Raw genomic sequence first — 21,002 nt, forward strand, 5'->3', positions numbered from 1 at the left:
TCATTTTTATACAAACAACCTCAAGTGAGACGGATGACGCTTGCATTGCTTTGCTTAATAAAAGTTACACTCTGTTGAGTCTCCATGCTAGCAATGTCTAGATTTAAACAAGCACGTCCCTCCTTTAGGTTATTCAAATTCACATTTTATATTTTTCGTTTGTTTGTTTGATTTTTTTATGGTTGAGTGTCTGCTATCTAGTGGCTATATCAAGAATTTACCAAGACAAAATTATCTAAATAAATTTCACACGGAGTTAAACATTAACTGTCATCTCTACTTTGTCTTGCATCAGTCTGACGTAGCCTTTCTTGGCTGAGCCTCGGGCTACCATCTAGCTGCTTTTGCACATGGTCTCTCTGTGTTTCCATTTTTGTGTATAGAAAGCGAGTGTCACAGTCTGCCCGGAGCTATACCACCTGTCGGCTTTGAAGCCGTTAGATTCACCGAGGCTAATCTCAGTGTTTTGAAAACAGTGTCTTTCTTAGTAAGTGTGTGTAGCCCACTCCTAAAATCATGTAGTATTAGCAGGTCTTCTTACCAGTTAAAGACATTGAAGTATCTCATGTGGTAAAGTGCAGAATGAATAATGTTATGAATAAAACAGATATGCTGCCCCAGTCCTAAATGTTGATTGTTTAGGACAATCAATGAAATGGAATTTTTCTGGCAATATCTTCCCAAGTGCTTTTTTAAAAGAGCAAAGAGTTTTCAACATAGCATTTCTAAACATACTAGTTTTCTTTGGAAAACAGAAATTGTTTCTATTTGTCACAAGAAATATTTCAGAAAAACAAAAGAAATTGGTTTAGACTATTGACGCTCACAAAGTAGAAGACCCATATAAAAAGTTATCACAACATTTCCTGGTGTTAAGAACAGAAATCAAAAGAAATTGAAAGAGTCACAGAGTACAGAAGAAGCCTGGTCGAAGTAAGAAGTTAAAGATTTCAAAGCCTCTGAAAGAAAACTAGTGAGAGTTGGTGTGTAAAGACTCCAGAACGACTACCGAGGCACCAGTGAATGACTTAACCCATTTGGGAGAACAATAACTAGAAGCAGGCACAACAATGGACTGTGCAGGTCTAATGAGATGAAACTAGAGTGCTTTGGCTACTTTCAACATGGCAACGACCCAAAACATACGGTGAAGAGCTACCTCCAGAAGACCAACGTGAGCATTATTGACTGGCCTGTGCAAAACCCTGACTTGAATTCTACTGAAAATCTGTGTGATGAACTGAAGACCAATGTCCATGCCAGAAGATAATCACATAACAGGCTGGGATTGCTCAGGAAACATCAGAGAAGCTTGTTGAAAACGACAACCAACGACTGCAGGCTGTTAACCAGCAAAAAAACAGTACACACGGTTGACTATTGACGTCAGAGGAGCTAATCATTTTGACCGGGTAGTTTGGCATTGCGTTGAATGTAAGCATCCAAAATAGGGCTAGGCTGTTTGGACAAGCTGTGTTAAAAATTCCTTTCTCTGTTTAACAGTACTTTGGAAATACTTCTGAACTAAAACTAAATTTTCATAGGGAGGTCTAATAATTCTGTCTGCATTTGTGTATGTTTGTAATGACAGTGCACTTGGAAAGTGTCCTATAAACAAAGACTAGTTGGCGCTCTAGCAATGACATTTCCTTTTTAAATAAAATACATATACACTGTTTCTTAAAAAAAACTTTACTTATCTGTTAATTTATTTATAAAGTAGTTAAAAGTAACTTAATGTACTAAATGGTAAGTGAGCAAATTGCACTACAATAAATGATCATATGGCACAAACTCAGTTTACAGCAAGACATCAAACATGCCACTTACAGAAAAGTATACTTGCAACACTATTACAAGCCTATAAAAGTAAATCTACTGCTTTTTTTAGTCCATTGGTATTATACCTTTTGTTTCCATTCATTTGTGAGTGCTGCCGTAATGTTGAGAAGTAAGAACTCTATTTAAAATTCTCTCGTCAAAATATTAGAACGGTCTATACATAAACAAAACATGCAGAAACGAAAGTTCTGCCTTTTTTTCTTCTTCAAACACAACTCAACAGAAATGGAAAACTTAAGCCACCCCTACTCTCACTTTGACAGATACAAACCCACACATGCTTACAAACCTGACACACATACAGCAAGAGCCGCTCAACCTGCCTGCCTGCCTCCGTCCTCATGCCATTGTCTTTATTAGGGGATAATGGTTAGCGGGGCAGATTTTCCAGCCCCTTGCAGGCGAATTGTCTAACGAGGCAGACCATTTCCAGCAAGCCCTTGGCACCACGCCACCCAAATGAAGACCACATTTCTGCAGCAGCCTAAACTGTCTGTCTGCCTCTGCCATCTAAAGGGAAGCTCGGTCTGTTAGGGCAAGATTGGATCTTAGTGCACTTCAAAGCTGTGTGGGCTGCAGTGCTCACATCCTGTCTGTGACTGACATCATTACAAGGAGAATGATTTCAAACCCAAGGTATGAGGTAGCAGCGCAAGAGCCTAGCTCTCAAACCCTTAAGCTGCAGCTGAGGAAAGGACACCCAGAAAGTAACCACCTGCTCCCTCTATGCCAATTCCTTAGATGTGGAGATTCAATTCTTATCAACACAAACCACCTCCACAGCCAAACAATTCTCTGCAAGGCCTCCGAGATAACCTGACGGGTTATCAGCAGCCCGTATTTTTCTCATCCATCACAGGTTAATGCTCCCAGATTCATCTCAACAGAAACTATTCCGTTATCCCACAAAGTGATCTTGGTGATTTATTAGAGAGCTAAAAATGTTATTGATAGGTTATGAATGGAAATCAATAATAAGTGAATTCTAATTCATCACGGTTACAAATATTAAGTGGTCTGCGCCCACTACACACACAGCTATGCCAGCAACACAGAGCCCTTGTAACCTAGCAACAGCTTCACCATAACAAGACCACTTTATTTCTAGGTACGTCAGACCAGAGAGCACTGATACTGTATGTGGGCCATGAAAAGCTTACGCGAGGTGCCTCTGTTATACATAACATGATCAATACATTTAAATGAACTCATGAAAGTAAATTGTTCTATGTAGCCGATCGGGTAAACAAAGTTATTACAGATTTGCTGGTGGAATTTTTAAACTGCGCTCACATGGGCTTGTAGTGACAAGCTCTTACTCTGTGTAGAAACACCACGGAGGTGACATGGAGCTCTGTGAGAGAGCAGAGGCATGCAAAGGATACAACAAAGCAGCAGATGAAGCCGTAATAGTGTGTGCAGAGAAGGAGTGTGGCATGCTGTGTTGTTTGTCTGCCTGTATTAATGTGTGCATGTGTTTTTGTGAGAAACCCCAGAGGGAGGATAAAGGAAAATTGAGAGATGTCAAGAAGCAGGAACAGGCAGAGATAGATAAGATTTAGTTTCCCATGCAACCCTCCTCCTCCTCAGAGTAGTGACGAGGCTACATCTGCACAGGCCTCACCCACCCGTCCAGCCAGCCAGCGTGGACTCCGCTGGCTCCAGTCACCTCCCTAAAAGACCCCCAGTGCATTCCTGCTCCAGCTGTGGCTCTCTTCCTCTTGGTTCTTCTCTTCTCTTTTCTTACTACCATGCTCTCCAACCACTCCTCTAAGCCCCCACTCAGTCACTCACTTGCTTAGGCCTGGGAGTGATTATCAGCCCATTGCCGGGAGGAGGAAAGAAGGAAAGGAAAGCAGGAAAAAAAAAAGGAATTGTCTGGAAAACAACTGCTCTCTTACCCCTTGTTCCGATTCCAGGGGCTCGGCTTTGACTCGGACTGCAGGCATTCCGTCAAGCATTAACATCCTGTTTCTTAGCCTGCCTGTGAAGGAACACAGAGGAGGTGTAAGACGGGTGTTTTAGCATGACTAAGCAGGTCCCACACTCACTTATTCACACATGGACATCTACAATGTTGTCCTCACACCCACTGAGAAATAAACACATTTTAAATAGACATGACTTCATGTTTCAGAATCATCAGAAGCTGACACACAAACACACACACACACAAAAAGACGCACACAAACTGTGAGTCCCTCTTCTTTATAATAAAGATTTTCGAATTGCCTGGTGGGCTGCAGTGGGGCTAATAACACTTAATAATACTGAAAGAAATCCTCTTAAGACTTCAATGGAATACAAACACATGCTTCATATACAGTTAATCAACAGCAAAGGCATGAACACAACCCGTCTTCAGAGTTTTCCTCTTTAGCCACTTATATAGAGAAAACAATGAGCGCCGTTTGAAGTTGTGGCACTTCTAAAGGTGTAATGTAATATTCATTAATTCACATTATTATTTGAAGTATTTCTTAAGATCCACGCATCCCTCTGCCTCTGAGCACGGTGCGTCTGTAAAGTGGGCAGCAGTGCCCGTCTCCTCAGCTCCGCACTGTGGCTTTAAGAGCGATACTCAGATGGAGCCAATGACAACAATGCATGTTCCGTATCCCTCAGCTTGGGCCCGACCTGAGGTAACCCTCCCTCTTATTATTTTAGCAGCAGTACATGGAGGAATGCAAGCAAGGCAAATAGACCCTAAACATCTCTATTACTCTCCACTGCTGGCACCAGCAGCGGGGTTTGCGGCCCAGTCCTCATAGTCAGCAGCACCACGGCAATCATGACCATTCTAATTCTGAGGAATAAAAGCTGAGGCGGTAATGAATGACATACATTATCTCTGTTTACCTTATGTCCTGGCCATCTAACCACACTAAACATATTGCATATCACACAAAATCCCCGTGGCCTGCTCAATTACTAAACGTTTGGGTTTTGTTTTTGTTTTTTACTCACCAAAGTATCCACTCAAGACAGCTATCGGAAAACATTTCTTATGCAAAAATTGTTTCAGCAAAACTGTTTAATGCCAAGTATTGTTCCTCTACCTCTCAGAGTCTCAAGCGAAAGGCTAATCCTGACTGTGTTTGTGAGTTGAGTGTGTGAGGGAGGCAGAGAAAGAGGGAGGATTTACTCCCTCAATCTGCAACCCCCCAGATCTCGCCTCACAGGTCTAAGTCCCTCAGGTACCCTGGCTGTGCTGCTATTGTATTGTTGTCCAGGATGTCCTTCGGCTTCAGGTCTTGGTAGGCCCAGATAGCGTTGCCATGGTAACAACTGGGCGGGTGGAGCTGCAGCCTCGGTCCAGCCTCAAGCCATGTGTTGAGGAGGAAAAGAAGAGAGGAGTGCACTAAGAGAGGCAGAAAGTGAGGTTTTGTTTTCCCCGGGATGACCACCGTTATGGCAAATGCACTTTCTCCTCATTCACGAGAAAAAAAAAGAAAAAAAAACCCAAACCTCTCCAGACAGAGACACTTAAGATAAAACTTTATTTTCCTGAGGGGTTTGCTATTCTTACATCAAAAAGTTGTTGTTTTTTCCTTTTCTATTCATTTTTCTTCACTGTGCTAAATGCTCACTCTATTGCTGATGGAAAAGCAAAACAATTAGAACTTCTTGAAAGTAGCAATCTTTTCCCCGTGTGCCTAAAGTCCATTTAATCCAGTGGGTTTGTGAGCAGTACCTAATGAACTGGCCTGCAGAGGGATATTCATAGGAAATCAATGGTCTCTGCTTTCCTTTGCTTGTGATGATAATGACCAAAGAGCTAACGGCAGTCGGGGAGCCCTAACACTGAGTAATGAGATAACTGAGGGGTGTTGAGGAGTTCGTGTCGCACTCCTTTGACTGAAGTCAAATGTCAATCGCTTTTGTTCCCACAAAAGAATTGTTTCTAACAGCTAGTGCTTGAAGATCAAAAAAAAAAAATCAAAAAGATTAAAGATAAGAACAAAGACTGAGTTGAAACTGAAAAGAATTTGTTGGTGGTGATAAACCAATGCCTATCCAGTATCACTAAATTTGCTCTGCTGGCAGCAGGCTCAGGCAACTAGCAGTGCACTGTCCATCAGCGGTATGAGGCACTGTGTGTGGGAGATGGAGAGAAGGAGGGGTGGGGGGGTTAGAAGGAAACAGGGTAGATTAAGATCACCTTTCCATTTGCTGCTCTCTGAAATGAAATGGCCATCCCAGGTGTGTGGGGGAGTTGGATGGAGAGAGGAGGGCAGTGGAGTGTTGAGGCATCTCATTTCTCCCTCCTACAAGCCCTCCTGTCCCCACCACAATCCCTCGGTAAAAAAAAAAAGAAGGTAAAGGGAGCAGGTGAAGATTGATGTCAGTTCTAGCAGAAGAAATACTCCAAGTATACCTATTTGTGAATTTTCTGCTGTCTTTGTTTTATTGTTTGAATTTATTTGCGTGCCTGTTAATGCGTTTAACTGAATGAAGTGAAACTCCGACTGCACATCAACATCCATGACCTGAGGTTCACCATCTCCTAGTTCCCTGTTGACGGCTATTGACTGTGTACTCACTGAGGCAACAGCAAGAAGCTTGCGGGCTGCCTTAAAAAAAGTGTTAAAAATTAGAATAGACAAACTTCTCTAGAAGACATCAGACATTGTGAGACCAAATGTTGACCTCATGCGCTCGTTTACATGCACATTTCCTCACTGCATACAGAATCAAAAAAATCAAAAGGAAAGCATATCAAATTAAAAACCACTGTGCCAGAAACAGCTCTGTGGCTTACTCTTGTCTTTTAGCTTTACACCTGTGCTACTAGCACGCTGCCAACACTGTGAATGAAATAATTTTATTTATGAACTGTTCAGTGTTAATTAATGGAGTTTAACAAGGAAGTACTTGACTGGCTAAAAAAAATTATATTAAAAAAAAAAGATGCATGTCGGTTGGTGGTGAACAACACTGTGACTTTGTGCAAGTGCTTGATACTGTCTCTGGGTGTTCACTCTAAGAGCACGGAAAAACATTTCTAATTTTTTTGTTGTTCAAGTAAAAGTTGAGGCTTAAACAAGCTAATGAAACCAGATTTAGTATCTAGCTGTGTGCACCATCTTTGCTTCCCTTCTCATCTTTTTCCTCTCATGTGGACACACACACACACACACACACACACACACACACACACACACACACACACACACACACAAATGCCACACACCCTGTAACACACTGCAACAGACGGGCCCCGCCAATGCTTTGTTCCCATGTCGAACGCCCAGAGCAACTGGGTGCATCTGTGTCACAGAGGCTGGACCTGCTGCCACGGGCTGGGATGGAAGAGGGATGGAAAAGGGTGAGAGGAAGGGAAGGGGTAATGAATAATTGGGGGGATTGGGGGGAGGGGATGGGGGGGTTACATGAGGATGGATTCAGGAAGGTGATAGGAAGAGATGGCGGGGGGGGGGGGGGTTGAAGAGCGCAGAGTTACTGGCAAAAGCAGTGGTTAGGAAAGCAATCACGGGGAGTTGAAGGGGTTGGGGGGGGGGGGGTTGTTTAGCGGGGAGGAGGAAGGGAGGGAATCAGAGAAGGGAGAGAGGGGAGAGAGGGGATATGGACATGAGCCAAGGCCCGGTCGAGCGCAAAGCACACGGTGCAAGAATGCCAACAGACCCCCCCTCCCATCCAGTCCTCTACCAAAGGGAGGAGAGAAAGAAAAAAGGGAGAACAAGAAAGCAAAGCAAGAAATGCATTTAAAAATGTAAACAAATGCTTAACTAGTTCTATGGATAAAAGGGACAGAGCTGTAGTTGATGCGAAATAAGCATTTCCTGTGTTTTGCCCAGGCTGTCTGTTGCTGGCCTCTTCGCTGCAGCTCACTTCCCTGTTCTGTGCCCCTGGACACCCCAATGTGACACATTGGCCTGATAACCAACCTACGACTGTTAGCTCACTTGCACACTGCAGCACTTCCTCTCTTTCAAGTCAGCCAGTGCACAGAGGTTTTTGAAAACTAGTAAAGAAATACTGTAGCAATTTCTCAATAAAGAAGGTGAAATGAGGGGAAAAAACTTGCTAGACAAAGAGCTTTGGATGAGTGATACTTTTGCAGACACTGGGACATAAAGCTACTGATTTTTTTTTGCTAGCAGAGTAGACGGATCAGCCGAATCACAGCTGATTTTCAATCTCAGCCTGCTTCATGTTAAGCTGCATCTGTGCATGACCTCATCTTGTTGAACTAATTCTGGTCTTGAGAGCTACGTGCATAGTTCCTTGCTGAGTTAGTACTCGAAGAGTAACTGCGCCCAGGAAAATTATGGCATTTTATGCGGTCAAGGGCTCAACATTTGAATCTTAAACCCAATCCAGTCAGTGGTGCCCTACAAAGCTAAACACCACATAAATAATGCAATTCAAACAGGACCACTTTAGTCAGAGAACTTCTTATTTTCATTTGCAGATGACTAAGTTATACTTGGCTGCTTGGCTCTGCTCTCAGGCCTCCCCAGCAAAAGCCTTGAAGAGCACACCTCAATCCCATGCTCTTCCACATGCATAGATAGAAAACCCAAGCACTCTCAAAGGAAGAACAGCAGCACAGGCGTCAGTGACACCAGATATGATGCTGAGAAGTCAGATAAATCCATAGAGCTATTTGGGGAATGTATATAAAGAAAATCTTAGCTGTGTTAACTCATATTCATATCTGACAACAAATTGCATGGCTGGTAAAACATACAACTGACATGTCTACTTGGAACCTGGGTTTTCTCCAGGATGTCAAATGATAATTTGTGTGGGAATTAAGTGGAGTTTAAGGGATTCAGACACACAGCATCAGCTTATCCTCCATATTGTCTTCTGTGCCTGCTGGCGACTGTAAAAGACCGTAAAAAAGCACCTGATGCATTGATTTTTGCTGGGAGTGGGGGGCAGTCAACTCATTCCTGCTTGCTACAATATAGCTGTTGATGACCAAAATGACCCTGAAGCCACCGGAAAATGTTCCCGTGCTCCTGATTGGTAGTCTGCCGCTGTTTGTCACAGTGCGCAGCGGTCAAAGTTCAAATTAGTTGAACTCTCAGCGCGCTGCGGGTGAGCCACATCGTTGCTTTGGCCAGCATGCCAACAAGCCATCGGCGCAGTAACAAACCAGTGGTGCGCAGCGCAAACCATTTTAAAGTATGGATTTCACAGCGTCAATGTTCCATCATGTTTGAAAAACCGATTATGTTGATAGATATGAAAAAAACTCCCTTCAGAGCCACAGAAGGGACATAAAGATTACAAACAAATAAGGCAAATAACTGTTTTCAATACGATGAGTTGACGTTTGAAATTAGCAGAGTTCCCCTTTAAGGTCTCTCATGAAAATGAGATTAAGGTACTTCCTATCTAAATAAAATCCCTTCACCAGACAGGAAAAGAGAAACACCGTCAGTGTTGATGGTGTTTGTTGATTGTCCAAGGTATGTATGTGTGTTTAGGGTTCACGCCTGGATGTACTGTTTTGGACATGTTTTTTTTTTTTAAATCATTCCTGGCACTCTGTGAATGGTCTCAGAATTTCCATTTCAGAAGACGTATTTTCCTTGGCAAGAGCAGCAAGTGAAGTCTTTTGGATGCTTCTGGGACATTTTTGAACGGGGCTCAAGAGAGCAGAGAGCTACTACCTCCTTGCTCATAAAAGCGTGGACTTCTCCGACTGCAGACAAGCACAATGGCAATAAACTACAGCTTATACACCCTACCCTGTTTAAAAAAGAGAGAGAGAGAGGGGAAAAAAGTTCCCTTTAGGGTTAAAACCCCCTCAAAGATGCACTCAACTGATGCCTTTTACCTCAAAACACCCCGCCCATTTCCTCTTCGAATAAATCAGTTCCACAGAGGAAAAACACAGCTTGCTTTATGTACACAGTTATTAATAGACAGAACACACTCATCATGTGTTGGATGATTTATTTCTGGCACATGTTGTGAAACTTGGGGAACTTATCAGCTCCTTATCAATTTAAAGGAAAAACTCAGAGACAGGATGAATACATAATGATTTTAGAAATAAAAGGTAAATGGGCACATTAAGGTTGTCAGCAGCAACAAAACAGAGCGATTACAGAGGTGTCACCTAATGGCTAATCCTTGTATGATTATTCTTGAAATTAAGAGTAAAAACGATATCACTGAGATGCTGCCTATCAAAAAAAAATGATGTGTATTAAAAAAAAATTTCATAAAACCGAATACCAAATAAAGCCATGTGACAAATTGGGTCCAGGGTGCACCCTGCCTCTCGCCCCATGGCACCTGGGATAGGGTCCAGCCCCCACAAAACACTGAATTGGATTTTGGATGGTTGGATGCACGGATGTGTGGAAAATCAAATACAGAGTAGCCTGAGACAGCTCCAGAGATAGACACCCAAAGCATGTGAACAGGTTGACTGCGCCTAGCAAAGGATGAGTATTGATTTCATTGATCCAAGTGTCATAATGGTTACACCCAGCTTCAAGAAAAGCTCCAATTTGAAATTCCCCATAAAAGTCGTCGTGTTCCAAATTAAATTTAAAAAGAAAAACCTGCGCTCTGGCGACTTTGTGCGGTGTAAAGTTAAAGAAGCAACAGCAGTACCCGTGATATAAATCATTTGAAGACTTCAAATTAAATTCTTAGAAATCAGTGTAATGACGTCTGAAATTATGGAAACACTGCCATGTGTGAGAGAGAGCCACAGAGCAGTGAACTCATAGTGTTCCTCCCTGAGCCAGGCAGCTCAGCACCTGAGAGGAAACCGGCTCCATTTATAGAGTGGATGCCCATGTAAATACACAAACAACACACAGACACAGAGTCACACACTAGTAAGGCCCACGGAAGTTCCCATATTCTGGTGAATTGCCCTTGGGTCCTTGCTATTTCTGCCAGGGGCAGGGGGATCCTGTGTCAGTAATCCTGTCATGATGAGGGGGATGAGGTCGCCGGATGCAGCTCAAGTACGCTGCCTTCACCAGCACACACGCACACAGGCAGAATAATTTGTAACGACCACGACATACAGCAAGTCAGTTATGAGTGTGGTTACAATAACAAATCTGCGGTTCACAATAAAATTTCCTCAAGGTAATGAGAAGATGTCGCAGACTGGCACTGACACATGCTTTATTTAATCAAGTGAAACTTATCAAATTAAACCAAAGAGTCGACAGACCAAAGCAAGTTGCACAAGTAATAACACTTTAGCCAGATATTTCCCTAGTGCCTCTTGTTTAATGAGTCAAATGGTCAAAATATGGTTACAACAGGGCAAAAGGGAAATCTTTTATCTTTTTTTTTTTCAGTGACTTTTTTCATTGTGAAAGATCCCCACCTCCACCATTACCACCTCCGTCCCTTCTAGGTCTTGTGAAACTGTGGGAAATGAAGAAGCTGTTTATTCTGAGAGGAAACACTCAAAGCGAAAAGAAGAGTCGGTCGCTGTCTGGTTTGTCTGTGTCTCTGTCTGTGTCTCAAATGCACTTCTTATAAAGCTGACTTCCTGAGCCCCTTTTCTGATCTACAATCTGGCTCGCAGACACTCACAAACCTCGTGACCTCTGCCTGCACCCACCGTGAACCATATTTATCTTCGATTCAGAGGCAGACACGCATGCACATAAACTCTGCAGCTCTGCCCATGAAAGAAGAATATGGATGCCCATTCAACACAAACAGCCACCCACACACACCTACAGTGTATGCACACACAAGCCGTGCACAAATACACACACACTCCTCCACATTGCTCCAGAGAGAGGTAAACAGAAGAGTCTGACATCCTCTTGCATCATGTGCCTCAAATGCAGCAGAGAAACAGCTAAACAAGCTGTGACCGTGACAGCGCTAAAGTGAGGTGGCATTACTCAAGCAAGCTCCGACTCCCAAGTCAAAGCAATTTGTGACACCATTCTAGACTATTTATGTCCAATTGAAGGTCATTTTGATGAAATCGTGAGAAAGAATAAGTTAAATGTTCAGTATGAAAGCTGGATCGAGTTTGGTGCTAAGGAAACCACAAATAGACACCACAAAACAGCTCCTGAAGAGATAGTTTACTATGAGGTCTTCTTGCTTCAGCATAATCCGCTGACCTCTCAGAAACACCGTACACATGCATACACACTCACTCACCTCAGTAAATGCAGCACGGTCAGTGGCTGTGCATCTAAAATAGCCTCTGACACAAAAACCTCACTTGTACCAAAGGAGGGGGAGGTGGAGCCAAGCAAACCAGGGTAAACGTGTGGAGCACTTGGCTTAGCCTTTCAGGAAGATACTCTAATATTCTGTGTATGTTTATACCACCATACGGCTAAACTGTACACGAGAGTGAGATACTGTGAGGCTGGTTGACTGCAGTGGATCAATATAAGATGCACTCGGTGCCTCTGTACCAGTCTCTTATTTACTTTCAGTTCACAGGTCCTTGGTTGAGGTGACCACACTGCGGTACTTACTAATCATCTCGAAAAGGCCGAACAGCATCGCGGGCACATTTCTGTACAGCATTCACCGTGAATAAAAAATGAAAAACCGGTGAATATATTTTTATTGATGCTTTACAGTGGGAGGCCGCCATAGAAGGGAAATATAAAGCGTTCTCAGTGTTGTAAAGGTGTTAAGCAAGTGAACCTTGTGGTATTTTGCCATTTCTCAGCGCTCGTGAAGAAGTTATAGCTGCTTTCAACATGTTGAAAATGAGTGTAAGGGTGAAACCCTGCTCTAATTTCCCACACTGAACTAATGGATTAGTTCAGTACCCTCACAAAAAAGCAACAAAAAAAATCCTTTCCATCAACTCTACCACCACTAACCACCCACATGTTTACCACCCCCACCCACTCTCACCTGCCCGAAGGGATGCCAGCACACTCGACCCTAATGGCGAATTCTTTGTGTAGGCTACTGTCTCTTATCCCCTAGGCTCTGGTAGCGTATGTGTGTGTACTTGTGTTCCAACATGTATGTCTGAATGTGATTCCCCTTCCCCCAACATATGCACTGTGTACATACTGCTCCCAATGGCCTGTCTTCCGAATGCATCACAGCACACGTGCATTCTCAAAAAGATCGACCTAGATGTTGTACAATAACTGTACAATGCAAGCATGCCAAGGCACCAATACAGTGACTCATCTACTACTGTATCTACTGTAAACAACTCATGTAGAAATAATATCATCTCAAACAGTGAAACACACACTCTTATTTTTTTTTCACTTGTCTTCCTTTGCCCTTTTTTCTCACTCGCCATCTCTTACATCCAAACAGCGGCCTGCATGCAGGCATATATGCGAGCGCACGGGCAATTTTCTCGTGGCTTTTTTTTAATAGCCTTTGCAGAGTCCTCCTGATGCAGCTTCACAAAGTGTCGCGACTATCTAACCCTACTTTTTGCTGACACAACCAAATCCACCCCAACGCACAGCACATGGAAATTGACAATAACGGACCAAGCAAAACATTCCAACACACTGACACTTATTACATCAAATGCGCGCAGCTATTTTCGCTCACCGAGTTTTTCCCCTTGGTTTGACCCATTCCAGCTCTCCAATAACACTCAATAAAAGCCAGCAGCTGTGTTTACCTCTATTACTCATCTACTCACGCCTTCACTTCGATTACTGCTCCTCTCTTTTTAAGCCGACGCTGTGCCATGTTGATACCTGGCTGAAGCAGGTAATTGAGTAGAGCTATGGCCTGTAGTAGGAGCCTAAATTCAGCTGTGTAGAAATGCCACAGCCCTCCAAATGGATTCCACATGCTGTTTACATAATTTCGTTTCCTAACAGTTGACCTACAGTACAACTGGAAACAAAGTTCACAGTGATCCACGCAGCATCCTTACACAGGTCTGTAGAAACCATCTGCATGGAGGATAGAGAGAAGCAACTCCCAAAAGATTCTGTGAAGGGGAAAGTCTCAGAAATGATCCAAAACAGACTGAAAATGCTGACTTTGAATACTCTCCCATCCTTCTTTCTTGGCTTCCTTCCTTTTCTTCTCTCCTCCTTTAACCAGCCATATTTGGCTAAAATCAATCGCACGCTAGTTTGAAAGAGGAAACGTCATCGCCTATAGACGGGCCTTCCACTGACATACCTTTCTATCCTAGCCATGGAAACATGTCGAGCGACCTCAAATCAGAGTCTGGGGGCAAGCTCTGCAACATGAGTCACTTCCAGTAAGCAGTGAGTGTGCTGCTCTAGCGATTGTGTCATTACTCAAAAGGAAAAAAGAAAAAAAAAACTTGGATCAATACACCGGTCAGACATCATTTGAAAAAATCTGCCTGTCTTAATACGTTTTTTGCTCTATCAAAATAAAAACTTGGTTCCCCACGATAGCTTTAACAATAGGAGACTCCTTATAAGTATACAACCAGGGATGAGGTTAACAATGCTTAAAATGATCTTGGACAAGCTGGAATCTTTCATGTTAGATTGTAGAGCCTTCTGATTTTTTTTCTTCACTATTTATACTATCAACCTCAGAGTCCCTGGCTGTTGCACAATACTTTCCGTGCTTTCTCTCTCCCTCTCTCTCTCTCACCCCTCTCTTTCTGCTCACTAAACACACATGCTCTTGCACTCTGTGTACACCCTTAACTTAATTTGGTAAACAAACGGGGGCTGGACACTCGGGTCGAAGGTTGAATCCACAAGAGAATGTGCAAAGGGAAAGAACATTTTGTCATTTCTAGGATTATGAAATACCAGTATAGGGACTTCAGCTCACTAACATCACCGACAGATGTTTCTTTTTGTTTTTTAATGTCGCTCACAGTAAGTTCACGACAGCCACCGCTGGATGAACGACGAAGCGACACAACGATTCCTTTCTCTTTCCTTTAATTGAATCAGCTTTTGCGAAGCAATTTTCGGAAACTGGATCTGTATGTTATATATTGGGTCCATACTCTAACCTCTCTAATTTTCCTCTCACCCTGGCCTTGGATTACAGTAGAGACCCACATTAATCCAGCCATATAGTGCGCTGCAGTCTATCTGCAATCAGTGCTGATACACTCCATAACACCCACTTGGATCAATGAGCAGTCAGTCAATATGGCAGCAGTTAACCCAGTTTATTAGCCCTAATGCAGGAAATTTCATCTTCTTAAATACAAATTTGAGCCTATGTGTTGTTAGCATGAACAAACCAGAGCAAAGCACATCTTCCTGAAAGATTTGATCTGTCAACAAGCAGCCAATTTGTGCGTCCTGATACGTGGCTGACAGAGGTTGCCTTTAAAGGGGGGAATCCTGCGGAGCAATTAAATATCCTGGGCAGAGCGGTGTTGATGGACAGATAGAGTCTATCCGTTGGTGATTGGCTTTTTAATTGAGTCCCCCCCACCTGTACCGATCCTTATCGTAAGCCTTTGGACCATGTCTTGGGGTGGGGGTTGAGCTACTGAAGGAATCAGATTGGCAGCACCAGCTTTATACAGTTGTGGAGGAAAACAGCAAGACGTGTGAGACATCAAATCGTTCATGTCAATGTTGGCATAGTCGGTGTGCTCTCAAGATTTGCATTCTATTTGTGACAGCAGCGGTGGGTTTCAGGGGTTGGGTGCGCTCAAAAGCAGGCACAGGTATGCTAAAGAATACCATTTATAAATGCAAATGTTTAACCTGACATGTTGAGCATTTTAATCAGCTGCCTCTCCAGTGTTTCTTTCACCTACCACAATTGGATGGGCTCCAACTGTAGTAGTGACACATGCAGCAGTCTCCAAATACTGCAGGTCTCAGTAAAAGTGGCTCTCCAACTTACAGTGGATCTCCAGATCTCCCCATACCAATATGGGCAGCTGCCATCCAAGATGATGCCCGGGATGAGAGCAAAGCAGCTGAATAATTTTGCCAGCACAGCAGTAAACCAGCAAAGCATGACACAGGAAGGATGGGGCTAGGTGGTTAGTAACAACTGAACCTTTAAAATAAGAGCGAGATGATTGTCCACTTGCACAATAATGATGTATATCGTCCTTTCAGACAGACGATAAGAATCACAAAAATGCTAAAATGAGTCATGAGACATTAAAATATCTGTACAGCCTGCCGATATCTATGTAAAGTCTATTTGTGGGAAAACCTGATGCTTCAAGCAAAAAACTAGAAAATAAAAAAATAAGGAAACACCCCAAAACAAAATAAGTCAATTTTCAGAGCATTCTGCAAGTTGCAAGAGTTATGCTTGCTGTCCTTCAGAAGCAAATGTCAAAGATGAATAAAAAAAAGTACATACAGCGATGGGTGGATGGATGATTAAAGTAAATTTGAACACCGAAGACAAGTGTCAGTTCCCAGTTTTTTAACGGACAGCCACTGCCATCATTGTTCTTGAACTCTTAGTTATTACTATAAACAGGGCATTGAAGAGACACCAATATATCCACTGTAATCATTTTTCCAGCTAGTTTCATGGAGAACCAGGGGGTCTCCAGATCATAGACTGGACAGAATTACAGTCCTTGCTTTTTGCCTGCTGGGGTCTCCAGTCCATCAAAGGTCTAACAAAAAGACCCTAACAGCCTTTCACACTCACGCTCACCTGTACAACCGACTTTGAAATCAACACTTATATCAAGCATCTTTTTGGACTGTGGGAAGATACAGAGCATCTGGAGAAAACCCATGAAGTCACAGACAGAATACGCAAGATCGAGACAGAAAGGACACCGACAGGTTCAAGCCCAAACTTTCTTGCTGTGACGCAAAAGTGCTAAACAGTCATTTTGAACCCAAACCATGACCTTTTACTAACCCACTCATTTTTTCTAGCTAAACATACATCCTCACAGTAAGCCACAAACAGCAACATCCTTTCGATACTGCTGTCAAACCAGCTAGTGCAGGTTGCATGTTGCTTTAGGGTAAACATTAAAAATATATACACTAACTGGTCAACATTTCTTTTTCTTCTTCTTTTTTTGTTACTGCTATCTGAATGTCTGGATTAAGTCACAAGGAACACTGACCTGTTTATCATGTAAAGTGACCTTTACATGATAAACATTCAGACAGGTCATTTAACTCTTCTGTTATCATCCAAATGTACTACAGTTCATTTGAACTGTTCTCAGTTCACCGCATTATTATATGCTACACTGAAGTGAGTAGTGTTGTCAGTGAAGTTAATACTTTAGCAGTCAATGAAGTCATTTTTACAGAAATACAGGCTCTGACTGTGTTTCAGCAAGAAGATGGTCTTGATTAAGACAATATATCACATGCACTGTGCAGGCTTCCCTTACATGCAGGCAGCAGTAGCATGATCAAATACAGAATGTACAAAGGCTTCTAGCATCAGCAGCAAAGTGGGCATGTGATGAAGACTTCGGGACCTGGACTGCAAAGTCTCTGTTTTCCTCAGTCCACACTAAAACACAGTGCTTGAATTTTCTACACTGCTTCATAATCCAGGCGTACTGTGAACGCTGGGTAAAGACACAGCAAAAGTTATGCATTTTAAAATGTTAACCAGTTATTGTGGCCATTGCCTCAGGGATTATCCAGCTTAAAGACTTTCTGTTGAAGACCTGTTCATACATACACTGAACCCCCTAATTATAGCTACATTATCTGGCGCTTACAATGGCACTCTGACCACAGATGTGGTTCAGTGCTACAGTAATTAACCTTAAAGAGTTTATTTTCAAATTTCTTTCCAGATCATAAATACTGTTATCACAAATAAGCCTTCAGATCCGTGACATTCCAGACTTACGTGATTTGGATGATCAAGACGTGCAGATGTTTGTGTGCTGTAAAGAGACACTTTCAGGCATCTAATGTGATTCCTTGCCGTGTACACACAGTGTCGAAAGTCTGCTCTACATGTGTGATATCAGCCTGCTTATTCGTGCACAGGCAGAAGGCCTTATTGTACATGGATTTAAGCGATACTTTAAATGGGCACTAATCTCCCTCGCTCAACACCAAGGAGCTGCAGAGCTGCAGGGGGTCTCATCCTCACACATCCACACACACACATATATATGCCCACACCTTCCCTTCCTCTTTCTTTCAGATTCCTGCCTTGGGCATCTGTATCCAGTAAGGGTCCTAAGGCTAGACCCCCTATGCTAAGCGAGCCTACCGCAGACATGAGCGAGACAGATAAATATGAAGGCATGCCGGCTCGGACGTCGCCCGGATCAACAAGGTCCGCGTCAGGTGTTGAGGAACCAGGGCACCCTGACGAAAAGTGGGCTACTGGAACAAGAAGGCATCGGTGGGCAAGAGACGAAAACAGGGCGTTGTTGGAATGCTACTACGCAAGTAACCCCGGCGGCAGGGGCTACATGAATAGGATGCTAGGCGAGTTGCTCCAGCAGATCCCGGGAACAACATCGGAGATCTCTGTCCAGAAGAGCGCAGTCCTGGGAACAGCTAAGATACTGCGCAGGACCCTCAAGCTCCCAGGCCTCTGGTAGAGGACCCGAGCTTGAAGGATAAACCGCCCGCAGGGGCGTGCTGGGTGTTTTTTTATGGACAGAGAGAGAGACCCCGGACGCATAGTTAAAGGCAAGGTAGGGCCTCTCCACATCGCTAGGGTAAAGTCACACAGGTCAGTGCTTAGTTTCCACATCAAACCCAAGAGCAGAGGCCAGAGTCTCTACCACCCCCATCCCCACCACCACCTTTCTCTCTCCTTCCCTCCCACTCTCTCCACACACATACTCCCCCCTCCTCCTCGTCCTCCCCCTCTCTGGATGTACAAATGCCTTTGCTGTCAGCTCTGCCCTGGTCCCCTGTAATTGAAAATAACAGCCAAGGGCCAGCCCCCGGCCACTCTCTCCAGCCTGGTGGCTCTCTGCCCCTGTGACAGCCACCCATCAATACCAATGACTATTACCCTGGAAGTGAGAGCGCTGGCGATGACATCCAAGACACCACCCCTGCAACACTCCCACACACACACACACACACACACACACACACACACACACACACACACTCATATATACACACACCCGAGTGTCCTTCCTCCGCTATCCAACCCTCCCAATGTTTAACCCATTCCTAACAGCCTCGTTCCTCTGTTTCTAAGCTGCTACAGTAGACAAACAAGCCCGTCTCTCTCTTTCACACACAGACACACACACACACACACACACACACACACACACCATAACGCTGCACACAAATGCACACCCACACGCACACAACTCTCTTAAGACATGCACGAAACTCTGACAAGCAGCAAACTTTTTTTTCCACTGAGAAGTGCCGAGAGTTTTTGCAGCGCAGTCACACTCACATCCCCCACTAAGACATTCAGTCAGTGTTATTCTACAACACTCCTTCACTGATAAGCAGATATGTTTGAAGTTGCATTGGACTTGTGAGAGATAAGAGACTTGAAACACAGGAGGTGCCTGCGCTGCAAAAGTGTGGATGCTGCCCATGTCCCCGGTTGTCCCGAGTATATAAAAATCAGCTCTCTTTTTTTTTTGGCCTCTTTTATGACAGCTTATTAATTGACACTGACAATAAAGAGTTGTCCAGTCAGCTACATGCGGGATCTCTTGTCTCCCCCCCCCCCCCCCCCCCCCCCCCACTACCTTCTCTACTGTCAAACACCAAACACAATACTATAGGTGATCTGAGTTGTCATTTGCTTTGACAGAGCAATGACAGCTGGACGAAACGCATTGAACACAAGCACAAAGCCCAGCAACGTGACAAATGAAGCACATAGCAGCAGCCAGCAGAGGAACAGGACAAGAAAATTGCACAGACCTTGTCAGAAGCTGCAGAGCCGTGGAGACTAGGAGACTGTTTTCCTTTCTACAGTCCTCTCTGTCTCGTCTCCTCCTCTCCTCTTCTCTCCTCTCACTCTGCGCGTATGTACGTGTGTATGTGTGTGAGTGAGTGAGTGTGTGTGCGATAATGTGTGTGAGTGTGAGTGAGTGTATGTGAGTGAGCAGCTCCCTCCCCTTCTGCCTCTCAGCTGCTCGGCTCAGGCAGTTCTCAGGAAATGAATGAGAGCGCACAGAGAACTGTTGTACTTGCAAATGACTTACCCCGAGTCACATGATCCGCTAAATGTAGGGTGGGCCGGTGGGTGGAGGCTTCATAAGCAAAAGGGAAGACAATATACTCTAAGCTTTAACAGCATGCATCGAATTACATGGGGCCCCTCAGGGGAGGTTTCCGACGCGTCCGCTCTAAACCAGTCCAAACTCCCTCCAGTGCACACCTCCCGGAGCGCAGCGGAGAGTCCTGGCCTGGGGTGAGCACCGGAGCACCTCCCCGTTTAAAGGGGACGGAAACGAAGGGGGTAACAGTGCATTAGTTCAACTTGTTTTATTCGCAATGCATCAGTTTGGGTTGTGATAATTAAAAGGACAAAGTTTTTACACGCGCGTCTAGTAATTACACCCACGGATACAGTAATTATAAATACAAATGAACCGATGTGGTCAGTGAACCGATTTGTGAATAGAAAAACGAACTAGTGAACATTTAGTTTAATTTTAAATCTCATCCAAGAGCAAGGAAAAACAGCAAAATCACATGAGAATTTTTCGTTCTTCTCTGATTCAGTGACGATCAGTGTCTCAAGGGAATAACTGGCAGATTAATACATGAACACGAACATTTATTGATGCAAAAATGACTTAAATCCTTAATCTTCATAAATCAGAATTGTGACTGAAAAAATATTGCAGTGTAGAATACTTTGCTTCTCATCATTAAAGCATATGTCCTATTATTTATTTATTTTTATTGTACTTACTACTTATACTTATTGCATTTATTGCACTTATTAGCATAATAAAGCCTAAAAATCTATTTTAAAAAGTCAAATAAATGCATATATATATATATATATATATATATATATATATATATATATATATATATATATATATATATATATATATATGTGTGTGTGTGTGTGTGTGTGTGTGTGTGTGTGTGTGTGTGTGTGTGTGTGTGTGTGTGTGTAGAGAGAGAGATCAGTGCTTTGAATGATCACCGGTATTGATTACTTCCACTATTTATTCATTAACAGTTTAATGTCATGAAATAGTAATTAATGCTTAATTAATGCTACCCTTGTTGTGCATCCATATATATATATTCGCTTATTAAAATAATCTAAATAAATAAATAAATGAAGTGACCATC

General features: G+C 43.3%; 1 protein-coding gene across 2 annotated transcripts in view; it reads right to left on the reverse strand.

Annotated features, from left to right (window-relative positions):
* The window catches only part of klf12b (Kruppel like factor 12b), a 39,051-nt gene extending 19,006 nt beyond the window's left edge, over positions 1 to 20,045 (reverse strand). Inside the window, exons 1-2 of one of the 2 annotated variants that reach the window (XM_085435673.1) lie at positions 19,892 to 20,045; positions 3,744 to 3,826 (exon numbers count right to left, since the gene is read on the reverse strand). In XM_085435673.1, coding sequence (XP_085291799.1) covers positions 3,744 to 3,809 — 66 coding nt within the window. In that variant the 5' untranslated portion in view covers positions 3,810 to 3,826; positions 19,892 to 20,045. The other variant, XM_085435672.1, reaches the window with a different exon arrangement.
* Positions 20,046 to 21,002: the final 957 nt, after the last annotated feature.

Source organism: Copadichromis virginalis, linkage group LG16 (genome assembly GCF_057382275.1).
Source record: "Copadichromis virginalis isolate Kocher_CV1m ecotype Utaka linkage group LG16, C_Virginalis_male_GT1.1, whole genome shotgun sequence".
NCBI lineage: Eukaryota > Metazoa > Chordata > Actinopteri > Cichliformes > Cichlidae > Copadichromis > Copadichromis virginalis.